The 21,052-nt window shown below is 43.2% G+C and overlaps 1 protein-coding gene across 1 annotated transcript in view; it reads left to right on the forward strand.

The window, feature by feature from the left end:
• Positions 1–480: 480 nt before the first annotated feature.
• nmbr (neuromedin B receptor) overlaps positions 481–21,052 on the forward strand; it is a 33,079-nt gene continuing 12,507 nt past the window's right edge. The window contains exons 1-3 of the mRNA XM_067483027.1: positions 481–1,431; positions 18,242–18,383; positions 19,619–19,834. Of these exons, the coding sequence (XP_067339128.1) occupies positions 1,004–1,431; positions 18,242–18,383; positions 19,619–19,834 (786 nt within the window). The 5' untranslated portion in view covers positions 481–1,003. The remainder of the gene's footprint in view (positions 1,432–18,241; positions 18,384–19,618; positions 19,835–21,052) is intronic.

Here is a 21,052-nt window from a genome sequence, read left to right on the forward strand (position 1 = left end):
GGTCAGACCTGCACAGATGAGCTGTCGGCCACTTTAACATTTGTGTGCATCAGGTCCAGTGTGTGACAATCCACACACTGTGTGAAAGTGAGGAGGGTCTCGGTGAGGGCTGCATTTAGACTGTGATTAACATGGCTGTGAGAACTATTTGAGTGTATAATAAGGACGGAGGTCACCACCAACAGACTCTTTCTCAGTAACAGGACCAGGCCCCCTCCTCTCTTTCTGCGTTCTTCTCTCCTCTGATCCACCTGCACTGTCCTGCAGCCACGTCTCAGTGAACACATTAGTCTACATTCTCAAAAGCTATTTTCCTTCTCACCAGTGGCTGTTTCATGCTGCGCAGATTAAATGAAACTTTCAGAAGAGAGACAGATTGAGAGACACATTGAGGAGCGAACAGAGCAGACCCCCCCACCCCCGCCTTTTACTCAGGTTGGGCACCACTCGTCTCTTCCACCTCCCTCTGTGATCCATCTGTCTTTTACCGTCTCCTCAGTCTCTTTTTTCTCCTCCGTGGCCAAAAGTACGTGGACGTGAGGATTTCAGCCTTGTGTTGATTAGTGTGCTGCTCTAAAGCCCGCGCTCTTCCGGGTTCAGTCTGTGGGACAGATGTTGAACTGCATTCAGACAGGAGCATCAGTGGCGCTGCCGTCCACTGGTTGTCACTCTCTCTTTTCTTTTGAGCCTCTCTCTGTCCTCCCTCTTTGCTTCTCTCTCTCTCTCTCTCTCTCTCTCTCTCTCTCACAGAGCAGAGGGAGACGCTCTTCCCAGTGTCTGCGCTCTTTACGCGCATCAGTTGCCTCCCACCGTTCACCCCCTCAGTCACATGAACAGGTTCCTGTCAGACAGAAGAACTTTGTCTTTATTACTGGATTGTCTGGGGGTGAATCCCTTGCTGCGTCTGCGTCTTTACGCGCGGACGGAGCATCCCGTTGCGCGCCCGGGAGTGCGGAAGGACCCGCGTTGCTCCCTCCTCACTGGATAAGCCCGCAGCCCGACCATGGACGACGAGTACCTGTCCAACTTATCCCCGGGTCTGCCCGCAGACCCTGGGGATCTGAGCACCAACTCCACGGAGGAGCCCGGCCTCTGGGAGTCCTCGGACGGCGGAGAGACGGTCAACTTCGCCGTGCGCTGCATCATGACCTCGGTGTACATCCTGATCATCATCGTGGGTCTGCTGGGCAACATCACTCTGGTGAAGATCTTCATCACCAACAGCGCCATGCGGAGCGTGCCTAACATCTTTATCTCCAGTCTGGCGGTGGGAGACCTGCTGCTGCTGGGCACCTGCGTGCCGGTGGACGCCTCCCGCTACTTCTTCGAGGAGTGGGTGTTCGGCGAGGCGGCGTGTAAACTCATCCCCGTCATCCAGCTCACCTCCGTCGGCGTGTCTGTGTTCACGCTCACGGCGCTCAGCGCAGACAGGTAGGATGTGGAAACCTGAGTCTCTCATTCTCTGATGACTTTGTGAGATGTTTGCTTTAATACCTGTCAGTTTTACAATGGGCCACCAGTTATAACGCAAATCAACCTCCGATATTGTCGTCACGCATTTTATTTTGCATCTGATCTTTTCCTTTTTAACTCAGTAAATGTTGTTTCAACATGACGCCCCAACTTTAAATGAACTAAAAAGAGAAGCGTGATCAAAATAATAATGATGAAAATGACCAAACCAGAGCCGAAACCTACACACAGACAGACAACAAAAGATGTGAGAAGTGTTTGCTCCATTCTTGGTTGTAAGAATATAGTTTTTCTTATTGAGTAATGTTCCTTCCTTTCATTTAAAACGGACGTCTCTGCTCACACTGGGGCTGCGAACTGAAATACATTTCTTTACTGACTAACTACTATTAGAGGAACGTGCAATTAGGACGGAGTGTTACCTGCCGGCAGGTGTAACAGGCAGGTGTTAGAGTTTAGTTTGTGGGTAATGACACACGATTTGGAGCCGAGAGTCCTTTAAAATGACTGTAGTTCACATGGAGTCTCTGGAGCTTTGGAGCAGGATCCCAGCGGATTTGTGGAGGAGCATTGAGTAAAAATGTCAAATGCTGGAAAATCTGAGGACATTTTTGAGAAGAGTGGAGATGAAAATTGTAGTGAAGTCTGATAACTTAGTCAGGACATTTGAAGTTAGAAGAAGCGAGGACACTTTCACGATGTGTGAACCAACAAGCGAGGAAATTCTAGAGAAAAATGGGGACATTTGCAATAAAGACATGACAGCTGTGGAAGGTTAAGACATTTTAGAAAAACGTGGACACTTCTGGAACATGAGGACAAACTAGTGAAAGCAGGGACGTAGTCGGTTCAGCTCATTTATGTCCATGAGCATGAAATATTTATAATCTCTGACATGTTTATAGACCTGATAGACAATCAGTCTTTTAGCCTCTAATACACTGTGTGTGTGTGTGTGTGTGTGTGTGTGTGTGTGTGTTGGCAGAGAACAAGTGCAGTCCTGCAGTAAAAGGACGAGGAAGGACAGAGGGAGCCAAATTGAATGAATGAGTCCTCGTTAATGAATTTAAATATGTGACGAGATGAATGAGCACTTTGTCATATCAGCATCTGATGCTGCACACGCACATAACTGAGTTAATGAAGAGCACACACTGATGAAGATGATGATGGTGGTGGTGCTCAGAGAGAGCAGGGAAATATTTCTCCACTGGATGGAGAGAAGCAGGAAGGAGGTGGTGGAGGTTGGACGAAGACATCATGAATAATGTGTTACTGTCCAAATATATATGGACCCGTTCACCGGTAACAACGAAGGAAACAGGCTAAAAAAACATTGTTGCATTTAAATTGTCATTAATAAAAACCAAGCTGTGGGTGATGTGGGTGAGACTTCAGCTGTGCAGAGGGACACTTTAGATTAAATGAACACATCCGTTATCTGTTGACCAGTGGGTCCAAAGTCCGCAAGTCCTTTACTGTGATTATTCACTGTGCTCACGCTGTAAATTAATATCTGTCCTAACTTCCATTATTTTGTTAACTTTAATCAGCTATCAACAGTCTGCACATCTTACTAGTTTTCGTCAGGCTGAGTAAACTACAGGTTGAACAAAGTCATCTACTGAGTGTTTTTGAGTAAATTTGTCTTTAAACGATCAAGTACACAAAGAGGAAGTGACGCAATGACACCACTACACCAGTGGGAGGCACTAATTCACCAAAACGTGCAAGCGAGTCGGTGCAGCTGATCAATGTCCCGTTTCTGCCCTAGAAATGGTTTTTGCTCAGGAGATTTAACATTTTCAGACGTTTATAGCTGCAAGCAAAATATAATTTATTGTTCTGTACTATGTTTAGACTGATCTGACCACTGGAATATTACAGCTAATCAACATAAGAAGAGCTGTTTGTGCAGAGCAGTAAAATAGAGAGAGATGGGAGAGAAAGAGGTAGATGGGGGGTCTATTGATTTTAGCTTACCTACTGATATAGTATTGTTACAATAGTAATACTCATATTGTGTGTGTGTGTGTGTGTGTGTGGGGGGGGGGGGGGGGGTGAAAAACAAATCATGAGTAAATTTCTTTTCTTTCAGTTGTGTAAAGTAAACTGTACTACGCTTTATACACATTTGTAAGTACAAATACATTCCTAGTCCAGTTTACCTGCTTTGTATTTTTATGGGATTTTTTTTTTTTTTTTTTTTTTTTTTGCGAGTTTACAGTGTTGATGTAAATAATTTCTGGTCCTTTTTAATCCAACAATATCTTTAGTTGGTTCTGTTGAGCAATACCCACTTATCTTTATATTGTATTAGTAACACTAACTAGTCCACAGCACAGATTATTAGAAGCTTCCCACTTTTTATGAACCCATATTGTAGCGTATCATATTGTTGCAGGACATTTGACATCAGTGAAGCTGCTGTTTGTTTGAGTTGTTTCTCTGAAAATGTGATGCAGGTTGGTTTCTGTGTTTTTGACAGAGACACAATTTTTGAAACAGCAGACTGAAACTTTGGCTCGTCTCCACATGGACGCGAAAAATCCTCCTTTAACCCAACACATATCTTTTGTAGCCACACATGCTGCCCAGGGGGCAACGTGAGGAGACGACCTCTATCCTAATTAAACACAACAGATTTTTATTTGCACAGCACAACACAGTCCCAACGTGCAACTCCCAGCTAAATGTTCAGGACATTTTCAGGACTCTTATTTCCTGTTCTCCAAAAATGCAGGAATCTCATCTCCGCACGAATCTATTAAAATCAGCCGCAGCAAAGCAGCCAAAAAATATTGTTTTTCTGCAGAACCTAAAATGATCAGCGGCTGTGTCATAACATCCAGAATCCTTCGTGCTACAATGTGTTGATGAATTATTAGACACATGCAAACAGTCTGAGTCAACACTGATCTCTGGTTGAGATGTTGTAAAGTTTCCACTAACATTTCACTTTGGAGGGGAAGCTGCAATCATTACTGGGTAATGACAACAGCACATCACACTACGGGGGGAAGCAACACCTGACTGTAAATCCTCCGTCACCACCGTCGTCTGTCAGCAGAACAACTTTGTAATTTATGCTCGGAGAGGTTTGGACCCGAGAGGCCGACTCAGGCTCACACAGCAGCACCTGCTATAATTCAGACATGTCCCTCTAGAGTCACCGTGTTTATTTGTAGGACTGATCTTTCCTCACAAACTCACCGATCTGATGATGCATAAAATGCTCCATAAATGAGCAATTAGACGCCCTGTGTTACACTAAACCAAAAAAAAGACTTGAAGCGAGTTGCAGAGAGAACTGATCTCTGCTGTAGATCTAAGCTCAGGTCAGGTGGCACAAAAAAAAAACAAAAACTTGAGGACAAAATAAGAAAAAGCCGTAATCTTGTTTTGCGACATAAAGCAGAGCTGACAACCAGATCAGCCTCAGGGTGGCACCTGGACTAATGGGCTTCTGAGGCAGAATTCACCAACCAGATAACCCACACTAACATCCACAGCACAGGGGGTGTGTGGGAGAGAAAGCAGGGTTTTTAAGTTCAAAAAGGTCACGTCAGCTCAAAACAACAAGGAAGAAATTCCTTTCTGAAAAGATGCACAATTCATTTATCGTGTGACCCACTGCTTTCATACAATATTCAGGTGTTTCTTGTTCAGAGATGCAGCACGAAGCTATTTATGAGCTTAAACTGAACTGACCACCAGTGCATCCGAAATCATCTCGTGGAGAAATGGCAACGACATGAATCCTGGTTGTTGGACACTGAGCACGTCACAAATCCATCATACAATTTGTCTCTGATTCTGACATCATCGGCATCATCTGCAGAACTTTCACATCCCAGACACACTTTCTGACCTATGGGTGTCTTTACTTTGTCTTAAACGTTTGTGACTGTTTTCATTTTCTGCATAAATACAATCACAGTATCACACAGTTAGATAAAGGACGAAGAATCACTTATCCTGAAGTATTAGACCACCAGTCGATTTGTAGTGGACAGCATTCAACACCTGTGCTGCTCCCCTCCCTGCGAGAGGTCCACCAACAAAGATCAGACCAAGACCAATGCTTGGAAAAGTCCACGAGGTACCAAAATCTGCTGCTGGATGCTCGATTTCAGAATACTACTAACCTGCATGGAGTTTTGTACAGACATTCAAGGTCCCCAGGGGATGAGCCCGAGGGACCTTTGGGTGTAAAGATGGAAATAAAAGTACAGCACAACAGGCCTCAGATCGATTCAAATATACCATATTATCATAGGAAACGGGCGACATGTGGAAATAGAGTCTCCAGCTTTATGTGTAAATTCAGGAGACTTCATCGCATCTCATTTCCTTCTTTTAGCTACAGTCATGGAAAGTACTTGAGGATTTAATCGTGCGGTTTGTGTGCGTTTACGTGAAACACGGGTCAACAAAACAAACCAAGACACAGACCAAACAGATATCAGAGGACTCCAAGCGTGTGTTTCCTGCAGCAAAAGGCAAAGGTCAGCACATTATGTTTCATGCATGGGAGCAACTTAAGTCCTCTGAATGTTAATGCAACTGGATTTCAGTTTAAAGCCAGAGCTTGACCTTTACATGCAGACTCAAAGAAGAGGAAAGGAAACAGTGGGCTCTGCATTTATACAGCAGCTGAGCGTCTGTTTATCTTAGCTTAAACATCTTGTGACCACGTCGAAAGGAAGCGCTGTCACATCATCGTCTTGGATGTCACGCAAGGTGAAACACACAGTTTAATGTGAAGCAGTAGAAATGAGGCAAAGGCACAAAGAAGATTCTCATCACACTGATGGAAGCTGATTTTTAACCTGGCAGGTGCTGTTTCTGCATTTATTCGCTTTAAGCTGAAAGGTGAAAGTAAAGGTGAATGGAGTTGATAGAAACTTACGTGTCAAACCAATTGAGTGTTTCTGACGGGAGCTTGATCCAAAACAGACAAAAAAGAAAAAAACAGACGTAACGAAAGTGCTACAGATGTGTGAAGGACACGTCCCCGCAAAGACATCGTGGAGAGTTTTTCAGTCAGTTTAAATGTCATCTCGCCTCTGAATCGCTGGAGGATTGGACAACATTGTGCTATGATTAAGGCTTTTAACACGAAAACAACTTGATGAAAACCGCTGAAACCGAGTAGTTGTAGCGGTGGAAAAGCAAAGCAGCTGTTAGCAGGTTGAAGCAGCTGTGAAGTTTGACTTGATTGAAAGCAGCATCCTATAATGATGGTGCACTAACTGACATAACGGATGTGGGCCCATGTCTTGGAGACCCGTGTCACAGAATTCAGAGAGGCTAATTGAATGAATAGTTTTAATTTCCTAGCTCTGCTGTGTGACGTGAGCAGCAGCTGCAGAGCTCAGCAGCACCGCTGGGTCTCCTTTATGGCTCCGTGAGCCAATGTGTTTACCAGCAGCCAGTGTCATCGTCCCCCTAAAAGCCTGCGATATTAGCTCGTTAACAAAAACTCATTTCCTGATTACACAGCTGCGGCTGTGTGTCTGACCCTGATGGCTTTAAATGAGCCTCTAACGAGACTAACGGCCACTAACGAGCCCATAACGGCTCCTAACGTGCCTGAAGGTCCTTGATAAGAATAACGAGCTTAATAGATAATTAGCATAAGGATTGCAGTGGCTACTGGAGCTGCAATCACTTCCTATCAAGATGATACACACCACCCTGTTCTGCTAAATGCATCCAGGAATAAATGAGCTGATTGCTGCTCCCAAACAAGGACAGACGGGCAGAACTTCTGTCCCACACTGAGCTCAGACCTGCTCTTACTCTCTGTCCGTGTCCAAACCAGCAACATCGGGGCCTGTTCCCAACCTGGCAACCGTTGAGCTCTTTTGAAACGTTTGACCCTAAATGAAAAACGAGGAGGAGACAAAAGTTCATCCTGACAGCAACATAAAAATATCTAAACGCTCCCATGAAAACTTCAGTAACACTGTAGTCAAACTGGATCAGGTATTTTTTGCATCAAAAAATTGGGAACATTTGTTTTTGTGTCCGGTATCCTCAAATGTGAAACTCGCTTATTTTAATTTAGGTGCAAACATATTCTTCAAAAAAATGTCTCTGTAGTTGTATAGAAACACAGTTTTTAAGACACGGGTTTGGTTCTGACAGACAGCGGTCGGGGAGAATATCATGCATTTCATATTTTTCTTGTGTTTAGACTTTTGTGCAAAGGATGGATTTTGTCCTCTTCCCAGCTGTTCAACAGTTTGTAAGAGTTTGGAGTAAAACAGGGAGATAAGTTACATGTAACACTTCTGAGACTGAAAAGACACTTCATGCTTTTACTCTATTAATATGTGGCTTATTATTAAATCAAAATCCAGTCCTTCATCACAATCCTCCAAATAGCAGAAATGTAACGTCTACAGCAGCTTGTGTTGGATTCTGATACATGTCTTCAGTTACTTCACAACCACCACACAAATGCAGCAAAGCTGAACAGATAACAGGTCGTTTTCCAAAGACTGACAACTATAATCTGGGATCACCATCAAAATCAGAGCCTCTTTGATCACAGTTAGTGTGCAGAAGTCCTGGATCAGGGGTCACATCATCCTGACAACACAGGCAACAACATATTCCTGCAGCAGCAGGAAGCAGGTTATTGTGATAGAGAATCGGCAGGAAAAGTAATCAAAGCTGAGGTGGAAAGGAAGAAAAGATTTCTCTCCAGCTTTGTGCGTAGAATCAATTTTTCTTTCAGCTCCCTGCCACTAAATCATCGACAGCAGGAGTTCAGACGAGGAGAGAGTCTGAAAAGTAGCAGGGTTTAAAAGTAAGGATGTGGCCTAATGTTATGTAAAGTGGGGGTCAGAGGACGGAGGAGATGAAATGAGCGGAGGAGAAAGTGGCAAAGAAAACCCGGTTAGAGGTGATTAAACTGGAAGACGAGAGGACAGAGGTAATTGGACAGGAAGGGGCCGGAGTTGAAAGAACGAGTGATGGGAAGCAGACAGAAAAACATGCAATTAGATGAAGGTTTTCTGTGACAAGTGGAGTCCGACTGGAACATCTGCAAAACAAAGGAAACAATACGAGGAAAACTGAAAGATACGTTTAGGTGTCTGGGACATTTAACAGCAGTGCTACACTTAGCTGTGAGCGTTCAGCACAGCTTGGTCCTTGTCCTGATCTTTGTCCAAGTGTCTCAGTGTCCCAAACTCCTCGCTGTTTTTTCAAACCCCATGTCGGTGTTTCAGCCAACAAACTGCATCAAAGCCCCCTGGTTTGAAGTGGAGCATGAAGACTCAAAGTGTTCACTGCAGGTTGACAGCACTGCAGAGAAAACGGTCAACTCTAAAAAAGGAATTTAGCAACCAGCTCAACGTTGCGTGGAGTCGTCCTAAAGCGACCAGGGGTGGGAATTTGGAATAGTTGGTTTCTATAATTTGTTCTGACCTACAACACCAATTACAAATGTTGTTGCACATTTGCACGACATGACATGAAACACGATATGAAATCGCGTTTGTTTTAGCTGCGAAACTACACGTTAAGATTTTCTTCTTACAGATGAAATGATCCATACGGTGGGTCGTGACGTATGAAAGTGTTTCCGGTTCAGTTCAATAAGCCACAGCGTTGTGTCCCTGTTGTTTTGATTGAGGACATTTTCCTGCAAAGACAGAAAAGAAACGGCCACTGTTGACTGTTAGAAGCCGTCGTCTAGCTGCCTTATAGCACTTCAGCATTGGCTGGTTGGTAGCAGGAAGCTGATGAAAGGAACTGCAGCCATATAAGTACCGGGGGGGTCTATTTGCTGGCATGGACCTATCACTAGTTAGATGTTAGCCGTCGTAGGCTTCACCTTTAACTTTTGGCTTTTTGCGTAAGAACCAATTTCATATTTCACAGGTGTGAAAACGCCTCTTAATGCCTGGACGCTGCCCTTCATTAGACCACACGGCTGAACGAACTGAATCCTCTGCTCTCTTTCGGTGACGGGCACTGAAAACTGCTGGCAGATAATAAGGAGCTCCCTCATTAGGGGGACGGGTCTGAGGAGGTTGGACCTGTCACACTTCTGCAGCAGTCACCACCTTAATGCTCCGTCTCCTGGTCACAGGTGACATGTTCTTCGTCTGTCTTTGCAGGTTTCCTCGCCTCACTTTTACAGTTTTCTCCCTCTTTATGTGACATTAACACACCAGCCAGTGGGCTAAGCTGAGTATTCATGACAAAGCTGCTCTGTGGGACACAGTGGTGTCCGTCAGTCTCCGTGTCCACAGGCCGATTCGTGACATGGCTGCAGAGACAGGGAAATGGCACAATGAGAGGTGCTGGTATTCAGTCCTGCAATTAAGACTTGGTGGTGAAGAGCTTTCTGTCCCTGTGTTCCCCAGCTTTTATTTTGTAGTCCCTCCGCCTACTTTCTGTGCTTAGTGTCATCAGCCCCTGATTTAACCAGCTCCCCTGTCCTTTCCCCTCAGTTCCCTGCCAGTTTGTCTTTGTTGTTATGCTGCATGTCTCTGGACAGCAGGTCCCCGGATCAGTTCCCGGTTTGTACTCGTCTGTTTGGTCTGAGGTTTAATTATTACTTTATCCATATTTGTCCCTTCACCGTTCGTCCAGTCCCTGTGTGTGTGCACCTGTTTGTGTATTCGTATGTATGTGTCCCGTTTCCCTCGTCCTCCAGCTCAGTTCTCCTCACCCTGTGTTTAGGTTCATGCTCTGACTCTTGGTTTTGGTTTGTACTGCTTTGGGTTTTCTTGTCCTCCAAGTGGAGTAATTTTTTTTTCTGTTGTTTTCTCTCCGAATTCCCAACAACAAACCCACTTTGAGTTGGAAACCTCCTTGTGCCGTCCGATTACTTGGGTCCTCCAAAATCTAATACCCTAATCTGTGACACGTTCTTTGAAAGCAGCTGTTTGTGTTTGCACCAGATCCAGTAACAGATGCTGGTGTTGGGGAGGTGTGAATGCCACGTGCACCGTCCTCGATGATAAGACTTTCAAATGGAACCAGGTCCACCAGGGGGTCCAGGCAAAGTTATACTAATGCGTTGGATGTTACAGCCAACACGTTTCACAAGATGGCAGCAATTTTTCTGGCAACACAATTGGTGCAAATGTTTGCATGCTCGTATTTTGAAATGAAAAAGTAAAACATGAATTTTTTTTTATAAACATTAAATTTAATACAGAATTTCTCCATCTAAATTAGATCAAGGTTAAACTCTCATTTCAGCTTGTGGCCTTTTCAGGGTCTGTGACTTAACTTCGTTGGACCTCGGCACGTTGGTCTATCGTAAACTCGTTCTTTGTGCTCTCGCTGGAATTTTGAAAGTACTTTTGTTAATATTCCGGATATTTGTCCCTAACACAGAACAGTTGTATTTTTTGTAGATTGTTGCTCTTTAATGTTTTCTACATCTGGTAGTAAATAATGGTGAATAGTAAATCAAAGAACTCGAAAAACAGAAAGCGGCAAAACAAGTCAATTCACACCGAAACGGTTTGGTTTCAGTAGATTCTTTACACTAAAACATCCAGAGTGAATAGCATCTTCTGCATCTTTATCCAACCTCTTATGTTTTGTAATTTCAAGGTTATGGACATCATTTTTTTGTGTACTACACAAAACATGTTTGCAGGCCAGTTAATTAAGTTAATACTTATATTTATGGCTGTTTTCACCACGTTGTTTCCTGGAAATGAAGGTTCCAGAGGCAGTGTAGCGAATTCTGTAGGTAGCAGTAAAAAAAAGGACACGGGACAATGTGGGGAGTTAAGAGGGGAACATTTAAAAAAAGCACGAGGTTTGTATCTGTGTGTAGTGTTATGTAGTAGATGTACTACATTGTATTAATGTTGTGAATAGATCAATATATATTGCACAGACTCACTGCATTCTGCTGCTGTTCCTCCTGAGTTTGTTGGCACGAGGGACAAAGGAGATTCTCAGTCTGTCTCTGTTGCTAATGGGAAGCAGCAGTCTCTCCCTGATCCACCTCCTCTGGGCCCTGATGACAGAGTGCAGAGGATGTCTGTCATCCTGCAGCGATGGCCAGCAGTTTGTCCAAAGTCGTCTTCTCCAGTGACTCAAACCTGCGGCCTTCTGCATCCCAACCCAATGCTTTACCACTGAGCCATCAGGGCCGCTACCCATAACTAACACCGACTGATACAATTAGGACTAGAGCGTGTCCAGAAAGCTAAGCAGGACATTGTGTTTTCCCAGAACCAGCCTGTCTTCTCCTGTAGCTGCTGTGACTCATGATCTCACCCAAACTCATCTACACAACAGATTATTTCCAGCCTCAGCATCAGCCTCACAGATGAAACTGGGCTCAGCTCATACAGTCTCCTCAGCACTGCGGGGACCAATAAACACAGACACTAACTGCTGGGATCAGTGGAGAATCCATCATTCTGACAAAGGAAACGATAGTTCAGCTACACTCACAACAACGTCCTGGAACACGCTCAAGTTGGGTTTCGATGCAGGAAAAAAATGGGCTTTCGAATATTTATTGCAGTGCACATGAAAATATTGACATTGAGTTTTTAAGCTGTGTCATTGTCGGGCCCTGTGTCACCCGGTCTTCTTCTCAGCCACAGTCCAAAGAGCCAGAATTCTCAGCAGCTCTGTTTCCTGAATGAAAGTGATGAGAAACAGACGGTACAGACCTGAAATAAGCAATTTACTAGATTCGTTTTTCCAAACCCACTCGTCTGCAGCCTTTGATTTCTCTCCCTGTAATGAAGGAAAACACTTGTGGCTTTACTACAAAGTGTTTGTACCAAAAAACGTTCTTGTGTTAATGAAAAGTCTTAAGTTAAATAATGAATCTGCGTGTGATTTTTTCATGTTACCTTTTAAAGCCTCCTCATAGTTTATTTCATGACGTCTTGTTTTAAAAATCCAGAAGCAGTTGCTCGAAATCCAAACATTGTTAAACAGAGATGAAGTGTTAACCTCACGTTTGGTGAACCTCACTGCTTCAAATCAACACGACCAGTTCAATGTTTTATCAATGGCCAATCAGAACCTTTTAGTTTAAAAGGAGTTAATTTAAAATCAGGTTTGAGTCACACTATGTTTCCTGATTGTCCTCAGCATCCTCACGGCTGTGGCTGCAAAAATAACACCAAAAATACAAAGACAAAACGTAAGAGAAGCTTCCAAACCTGGATTTGAAAGGCAAACAGTCCCCATCCATCCAAACCTTTATGTCACTGTCACAACCATTAACTACACCTCCATGTTTTATCCTAATCCACTTTAGTGCCTAATGCCGTTACAGCCATTTGAATTTAATTTTACTTATCAGTTCATTTGATAACGACTGAGCCAAGGAAAGAGGCCATAAAAAGCCAATTTAAAATGCAACACTTCAGTTAAGCATGTTTAGTGTTTCACAGGCTATTGGCTGGTTTTGTGCAGTCGCATCCTCCTGCAGCAGCAGTTTAAACCCTCGCGTCCAGATTTTCTCTCTGCTCCCTGCTGCCTACACCAAACACAGAAAACTGTAGCAGAGAGTGTGTGTGTGACTGAATGAATGTGAAGCAGTGCTGCAGGTGTCACCTTTCCTTGAATAAATAAAGCTTTGGGAAACGCTGAAGTAGCTACGAATCCATCAGGTGTAACGAAAGAAGCAAAGATCAGTTGAGTTCTGCTCCATGAAATCAGTCCAAACACAACCATGACAATTTGTAACAAAACAAAAACTAATACTTGTTCTACAAGGTCAGGAGCTAAGTCTTACCTGGCTCAGGTAGCACGGCGTGAGTTTTCACCTGGCGATGTGCAGAGTGAGTTTCTGTCTCTGGCTACGAGTACGTTCATGTGACAGAGCTGTACCTGATATAACATGAGATTCAGAAAGTGAAACACTATGATCACAACGGAATAAAAACTGGAGGAAAACGTTAGACATTTAGTGCAAATATTTCAGAGATACTCAGAATATAGCGTATTATGTTTCTTCTTTTTGTGCACATACAGTTGGAAAATGTGTGACTGTCTCTGCTTCCAGAGCAAAGAGGAGAAGCCAGAGAGGAGCAAAGTCATTTTATCCAAAGAAACGTATGAGTGAGGAGCAAAGTGCCATGAAGGAATGTTTCAGTTTAATGAGACAGACAGGAAGCAGCCTCACAGCTTGTTAGTGAGCTTCGGGTCTTTGGCTGTGAGGTGATGGGACCATCAGACACTGATCGTTGGAGCTTCTTTACATCACCAAACGTGAACAGGTTCAGTACCTGTCTCTGCACAATCATAGTCTGTCTGGGCTCCACGTGACCATTGGGTGTTGTTAGAAATTCATTTAAATACATCAAAATAAAGTAATGACATCGTTTTTGTTGTTTACTTAAATGTCGCCTTCACTGATATTGAACTTGCTTCTTGTGGTTCTACTTTGGTTTGTACATGTACATAAATGCCATCAAACTTCCCTTAGACTTCAAATATTTCTCTACTTTTAGCTAAACAATATTCCTCCAGATGACATCACTTGTAGGAATCTTGTTGCTCACACTATGTAATCATGGTCAAGCGGCTTTTCCAGAGCTCCTCCAGATGACATCATCCAAACTCCTAATGAGGAAAAACCTTTTCAGCTTGTAGCAGAAATATATTTGAACATAGTGAAGTCAGAGGGAAGTTTAAAAGCATTACACCCTAAACTAAAGACGTACAAAGCAAGTTGAAAATTGGTGAAGTCGCCCTTCAAGATCCAGACTTAGTGCTTTTGAAGTAAAATAGCAGCGTGTTGAAATAACAGTCCCATAGTTATGGCTGTGATATCTGCTGATAACGGCCATTTAATGGGGTGATGATGCTCCAGACAGTTGATTCATTACTGCTGACTCTGACACCACAAGCGTAATTTATTTTATGTTAATGCTTCTGCTTGAAAGTGGGCTCAGTGGAATACTGATAACACTCAGATCAGATACGTGTGTGTCTCAGGGGGACTGAGCGTACGCTTTAGTCACTGTTATCAATATTTTCCAAAGCCTGAAACACAAGAGGAAACACTGGAATTAAATGAAATTTCGCTTTGATTTAGAAAACACAACCGTGTCCCCTAGAAATCACAGTTATAGTCTATGAAGTTCATTCAGTAACTACACAGTGAGGGAAACATATGTTTCCTTATTAAATTCTTCAAGAGCTACTTTGCTTTGCACAGTTGATTGTATTTGTTAGAATAATGAGATATGAGATATCGTTGCTTCCTGAAAGCTGCAACAGGGTTTTTTAAAAAACTGGGTTTTTTAATTCAGTGAATTCTTATAAATCTGGATGTTTGACAGTTGTTGAAGGGAAACACACCTTTTAATTACTGCTGTGTGACAGCTCGCAGTGAGCTTCCATAACTCCAGGTCCTTTAACACACTGTCTAACGTTAGACAACATCTAAATCTGCTCGAACAACTTAGCAGAACTTTGCAGAGCAGGAAGATTTTTTTCAGTCCTCAGAGGCAGCAGGAAGAGAAGAACTGAAGCAGTAATTTCATTTTATTTGCAAGGACAAACACACATATTCTGAAGTTGTAGACAGATTCAGATGGATGATGCTGACTCTGAGGTACGCAAAGCAGCTCTGTGGTGAAAAATACACCCTAAGCAACGCTCCCAGAAGGTTATCGCATACACAAATGTGCACGGTTTACTAGTGTTGGGACTATGGATCTTGTTTTTGTGGCATTTTAAAGGTAAACGTTAATTTAAATGTCTGTTTTTTCCCAATCTGGGCTCCTCAGTTACAACGATCTCTGGAATTTAAATTCTAAGGACCAATTCACATAAAAAGCGTTGTAGGCGACTCACACAACAGAAAGAATTCCACTTCATCAATCCACGTTTTAAGAGACCGTCCTACAGTGGAGTGTGTCTTACCGCTTAGCGACATGTAGCAGCTACAGCGATTGTTACACCGTGACGCAGAATTCAGACTCACAAACTTCGTGAGGATGCAGGACTTTCACAAAGGTGCCTGGAATGGGGGTCCAGTGGGAAACAACTACTGACGTGATGCACAGCGTGTGATTCGTGACATATTTACTAACCGTAACATCTTTATTTAGTGACTGAATTGTAACTGAGTTATCTGCTCCTAGCTGAAAAACTCCTCCAGATGACATCAGCCGGAGGAGTTTTATAAGGTGTAGTTACTTTTGAAAAGACTTTAAACGATCAGTTCTCTTTGCATTTTCCTTTAAAAAACTGGGCAGACATGTAGACACAATGCAACCAAAGTGACTCACATGTGGAGGAGCCAGTCGCACCAGCAGCAACACTTTTCAAATGCTGGCAACTGGCCCAAACGTACAACTACAGCAGCCGCCGCATTACTGAGTCTGGGCTTCACGTAGCTGCTGTACAACCTGGGGAAGAACTGACAACAAAGTTTCTACATGACATAAATAATGAATATATGATTACATTAATAAAACATGAAGTGCACTGCAGCACAACGAGCGAGTGTGATGGAGTGTGAGGTGTATTGGACTCTCAGCTCCATGAATGAATCATTGTGCAACACTGGGCTGATGTGACCTCGCTGTGAACAAAACACAGTGGGACGGGAGGGACGAGGGGTTTTGTAAAGAAGCTGCAGATGCATAAGTTGTGAAAATCAAACACGGGGAACACGTGAGCCTCAGGTTATCTGGGATAAATCAGGTGTAAATACGGCTGAATTCTGCCACTGGGACTGTTGCTCTGGCGTGAGACTCCAATTCAATAGACTCTGCTCCACCGAACCCTCGCTGTCCCTGGTGTGCTACTATAGAACAGGAAGTTATTATCAATGTGATGAAATTATCAGCTGCAACACTCTAACTGCCTGTTTGAATCCCACATAGGGAGGTGGGGCCCTGTAAGCCACAGCTGCTGAGAGGACAATTCCTGTCCACGTGGTTGTTATCAGTCATCACTGTGTCCATGTTGTGGCTCAGTAGCTTTTTAAATTCTCATTTCACTGACCGACAGTGTTTTGTTCCTCTACTGTAACTTAAACCACTTCAATCCGAGTCTAAACCCAACTCTTTTCTGCCTAGATGTCAAAGTAGCAGCCGCACGATAACCTGTTGATCCTGCTGGTGGATGCTGGTGGATGTAACAGGCTCGATAACGTCCACGCTGCATGAATTCAGAATGACAGCGATAACTGCAGAATATAAACACGTCACCAACATTTTCACATTTGTGACATAGTTGTTGGGAACTGCAGGACACATGTCTCACCTGTTCCTAGTGTTTGGGCAAAGATGGTAAAGAAAACATTCAATGACTTGTACAAGGACATTAAATCAAGTGATCTGGTGTCACTGAAGAAATTTAAGAGCACAGTAAAGTCTGTGATACTCGCTGCCTGACTGTGTTTTTACCATTGAGAACTAATGTGCAACCTGTCGTCTTTTGGCTTATTCAAGCTTTGACACATTGTTGTATTATAATAGTATGATTGTTAATGTGTTACATGTGGTTCTTGTCAGAAAGTCGTCCTGCTGCCACCTTGACCGGGTCGTCCTTGAAAAAGAGCATTTCTACCCATTTACCTAAAGGTTAATGATTAATCTATGTTTAAATGTCTTTATTGTTTTAAGTTCAAAGTAACTAACTTGTAAAATGTTCCTTTTAGAAACTGATATAAACGACCTGCAGCTCTGTCACGTTACCACACGGCTGTTAATCACTGCTACAAACGAGTCCTGTACTGTCCCTCAGCTGAATCACTGATAAGATCTGTCTAATGAGGAATTTCAAATGTAGCTTGATGATTACACATGAAGACTAATTATGACTAGAGACCCATTGTTTCCTGTCTTTTTCCTCCAGTCTGCAGCCGTTTCGATGGCCGGAGTTTCTCATTACCTGACAAAGAGCCCAGAGCCATTAATACTGTCAAAAGAAAATTGATATAATTATTAGATAATTTATGTTTGGTGTCCGACCAAATGTGCAGTGTGATGGTGGGCTTGTTTCATAATGTGGATGTCCACTCTGGCGGCCTTTTGAAGTCCAATTTAATCAGTTTATTCATAGACATGTTGCCAAATATGTCTAACAGCGTGTGTGTGTGATTACTTTAGCCTGTGAAAGGTAGCAGTTCATAATTGCTGCTGCACAGAGTAACAGTGCACCATGGGAACTGACCTGTGGCCTCGAAGCTACAAGGTGTCTGAGCACGTGGATGTTGGTGTGTTAATGGAGAGGTGATCGTGTTCTGTAACAGCAGCAGCACGTCAGACGCAGAACAGTGAGTTCAGCCGAGTCCGTTTATTCTCAGCTTTGCTGATGATGTTGTGTTTTTGTTGCGACCTTAATGGAGGACGTTAAAATGAATATGTTGAATGAAATATGTTTAGTCAAACCATTATCATGCCTATAGTTACGGTTCAGCACCAGTTGTAATTTTTAGGCAGGTAGAAAGTTAAGCTGGACATGTCGATAACAAAACACGGGACGTTTTATTTTCCCACTCTGCTTTTATTGTTGTAACCGTGTATGAGTTTAAAAGATCAACATAATCATGACTCTCTCCTCAAGTTTTACTGAGCTCTATTCAGCTTCATTCTAACGACAATAACATCTTCCAACATATGATTCACAGTCTACATCTGATTCCTCTACAGGAAGAGTGAAGCTATTTTAGGGTAAATGCTTGATTGACAGGTGTCTTAACCAATCACGGTCCGATTTCAGCTTAACCAGCAGCTGCTTTACAGTTATGTGTTAGATGTTAACTGATGTTTCTCTCGGTCCCCATCAGGTATAAGGCCATAGTGAACCCGATGGACATCCAGACGTCCAGCGCTGTATTCTGGACCTGCCTGAAAGCTGTTTCTATCTGGCTGCTGTCCATTCTGCTGGCTGTTCCTGAGGCCATTTTCTCACAAATCGTCCCCATGCAGGTAAGACAAAGACAAGCAAAGTACAACAAATATTGTACCATGTACCTGTCTCTCTATGAGGACATTTTGGGTCAAATAATAGAGACTATGGCATCTGTCAAAGTCTAATAGTTCTTTCATTGGTACAGACCATGGACCTCTTGACTTAGACAGATAAAACAGTTTAGTCCCTGACCCACAAAAAGGTCACATTTAAAACAACTGTTGAACACAGCTGAGTGAATTTATAAAAATCGGTAAATTCCACATAAAGTACTGTACTGTATGAAAGTGGTCCAGAGCTGATCTGAAATACTACAGTGCCTTGCAAAGGTTGATGACATAGGGGTCACATGGACACAGGCCATGATGGGAATGGAAATGGGTTGTAAAACATATCTGACTAAAATCACCTTTTTTTTTTTTTTTTACATTTACCATTCAATCAAAAAGTCCATCAAAGGTCTTGTTTCTAAATGAAGCGTTTGGCTGAAGAAATTATGTTTGTCAGTAAGTGTGAGCATGATCTGAAACCTTTTGAATGAATTTCTTCAAATTTGGCCCAAACATCCACTTGGACTTATCGATGAACTGATTAGAGTCTGGACAGATTCAAACCGCTGACAACTACGGGCAATTTCGAGTCACCAGTTAACCTGACATGCATGTGTTTGCACCGTGGGCAGATGAGTAGCTGGAGGTGGCAGCTGTGAGGCAGCAGAGCTAACCACTCCACCACCGTGCTGCCCACAGGCAAGCAACCACAAGACCTGATTCTAGCTTAGTCTTGGGAAACAAGTCAACCCATATTTTTCGGGATGGATCGACGCTGCGTGACACATCAGTCCATCAAACAGTTGTGACCCTTTGGACTAAGTGTGTGCTGTTCATCACTTACTGCTGTGGGCTGATGACAGGCAGAAGAAGACATCACCCCTGACACTTATAAACTCTGTGAGAGTCACATTTATCAACCACAAGTGCTTCCATTGTACTCTTACTCTAATTTTTTTTGTTTTACATTCTCTAATGTGTTTTCCTTCCAACCACTTTCCTCTTCTTCATCTTTTCCTCTTAGTTTTCTCCGCTCTTCCATCTGCTTCTTTCCATTCCTCTTCACCCACTCCAATTTCACCCACCATTACCTGTCGGCCTGTTTTCTATCTCTTTGTGTCTTAATCTATTCCTTCCTTTCAGACCTTCCATGCTTTCATTCTCTTCATTTCCTCTGCTTTCTTATGTTCCTTCCCCCTCAGGTTAACAGCGACAACCTTAACATCACCTTTGTGAACTGTGTGCCCTACCCGCTGTCCAATCAGATGCATCCTAAGATCCACTCAGTGATGATCTTCCTGATTTACTTCCTGATTCCTCTGGCCATCATCTCCATGTATTACTACCACATCGCCCGCACGCTTATCAAGAGCGCCCACAACATGCCGGGGGAAGTCAGTGATCACACCAAGAGACAGGTGAGCGATGGATGGATGAGTGTGGTGTTCTGTGCTTGTCACAAAAGATGTTGTAGGTTTCCATTAGATTAAAATGGAGACATGAGGGGAGAGGTGGGGTTAGACATGCGTCATCTTCTCCTTTGTGAAGATTTACAGACCCATCTTTGATTCCTGGACAAGCAACTCGAATTAGCATTCTTCAATTAAATCTCTGACTCTGAATGAATCAAGTTTCAAACTCTCTTCTCCTCTCCACCATTGTGGCACAAGGACCAGTTCTTAGTCCTCTTCTTTTCTCCATCTATACGACATCACTGGGTTCTATAATCCACTCGCAAGGGTTTTCCCTTATCATTGCTTTGCCGATGACACACCGCTCTTACTGTCCTTTCCAGCGGGTGACTCCGCTGTCTCCACACATTTCCTCCTGTCTCTTTGACATCTTTGCTTAGATGTGAAATACAATTCAGCTCAACCTTTCCAAGACCGAAGTTCTTCCCAGTCAGACATTCAATACAACACAGCATTAGCATTAACTTAGTTAGTTAAAATGTTAGGGTCATCTCCACCTCTCTCAGGCAGCAGATTCACCCCCTACAACTTCAAGATCAGACCCTACCTGTCTAAATGTGCTGAGTCTTTATATTCAACAGACTTACTCAAAAAATTAAGCCATTTTTCCTCTTAGCACTGTGCTTTAAAAATGCCTCTTCCCTGACTTTGATTCTTTGCTTGCTTTGTTCCTCCCTTGTAAGTCGCTTTGGATGACTTCTGTGATTTATAACTCCTACCACTGATAAACAGTCTGAAGTTTAGTTTAATGGAAATCGACTCAGACATGATATTGTTTACACCCACAACTCCGACTCCCACGCCTTCAGAGACATTTCAGCCATGACGGGAGGGTAACTGGAGGACTGTGATAGCTGGAGTGAGTAATCACTTTACCCCAGCTTGATCTTCACAGATGGAGGAGAGGTCAGATGCAGGCGTGGGGAACGGAATTATTTAGGGCCGAGCAACATCAGTTCAGATCAGGATTGCATGACCAGTGATGTGGCACCGCTAGGGATTAATGCTACAGTACTCTGTGGAAATGACCATGATAACAATCAGTATATACAGTAAGTTATGTTTCAAACTTTATTCAAACCTCTGCGGAGGAGGGTTATTTCAGCTGCTTCTATTCACAGTCTTTTATTTTTGGTTACTAACCAGAGATCATGATCGTAGATG

Source organism: Channa argus, chromosome 17 (assembly GCF_033026475.1).
Source record: "Channa argus isolate prfri chromosome 17, Channa argus male v1.0, whole genome shotgun sequence".
Lineage (NCBI taxonomy): Eukaryota > Metazoa > Chordata > Actinopteri > Anabantiformes > Channidae > Channa > Channa argus.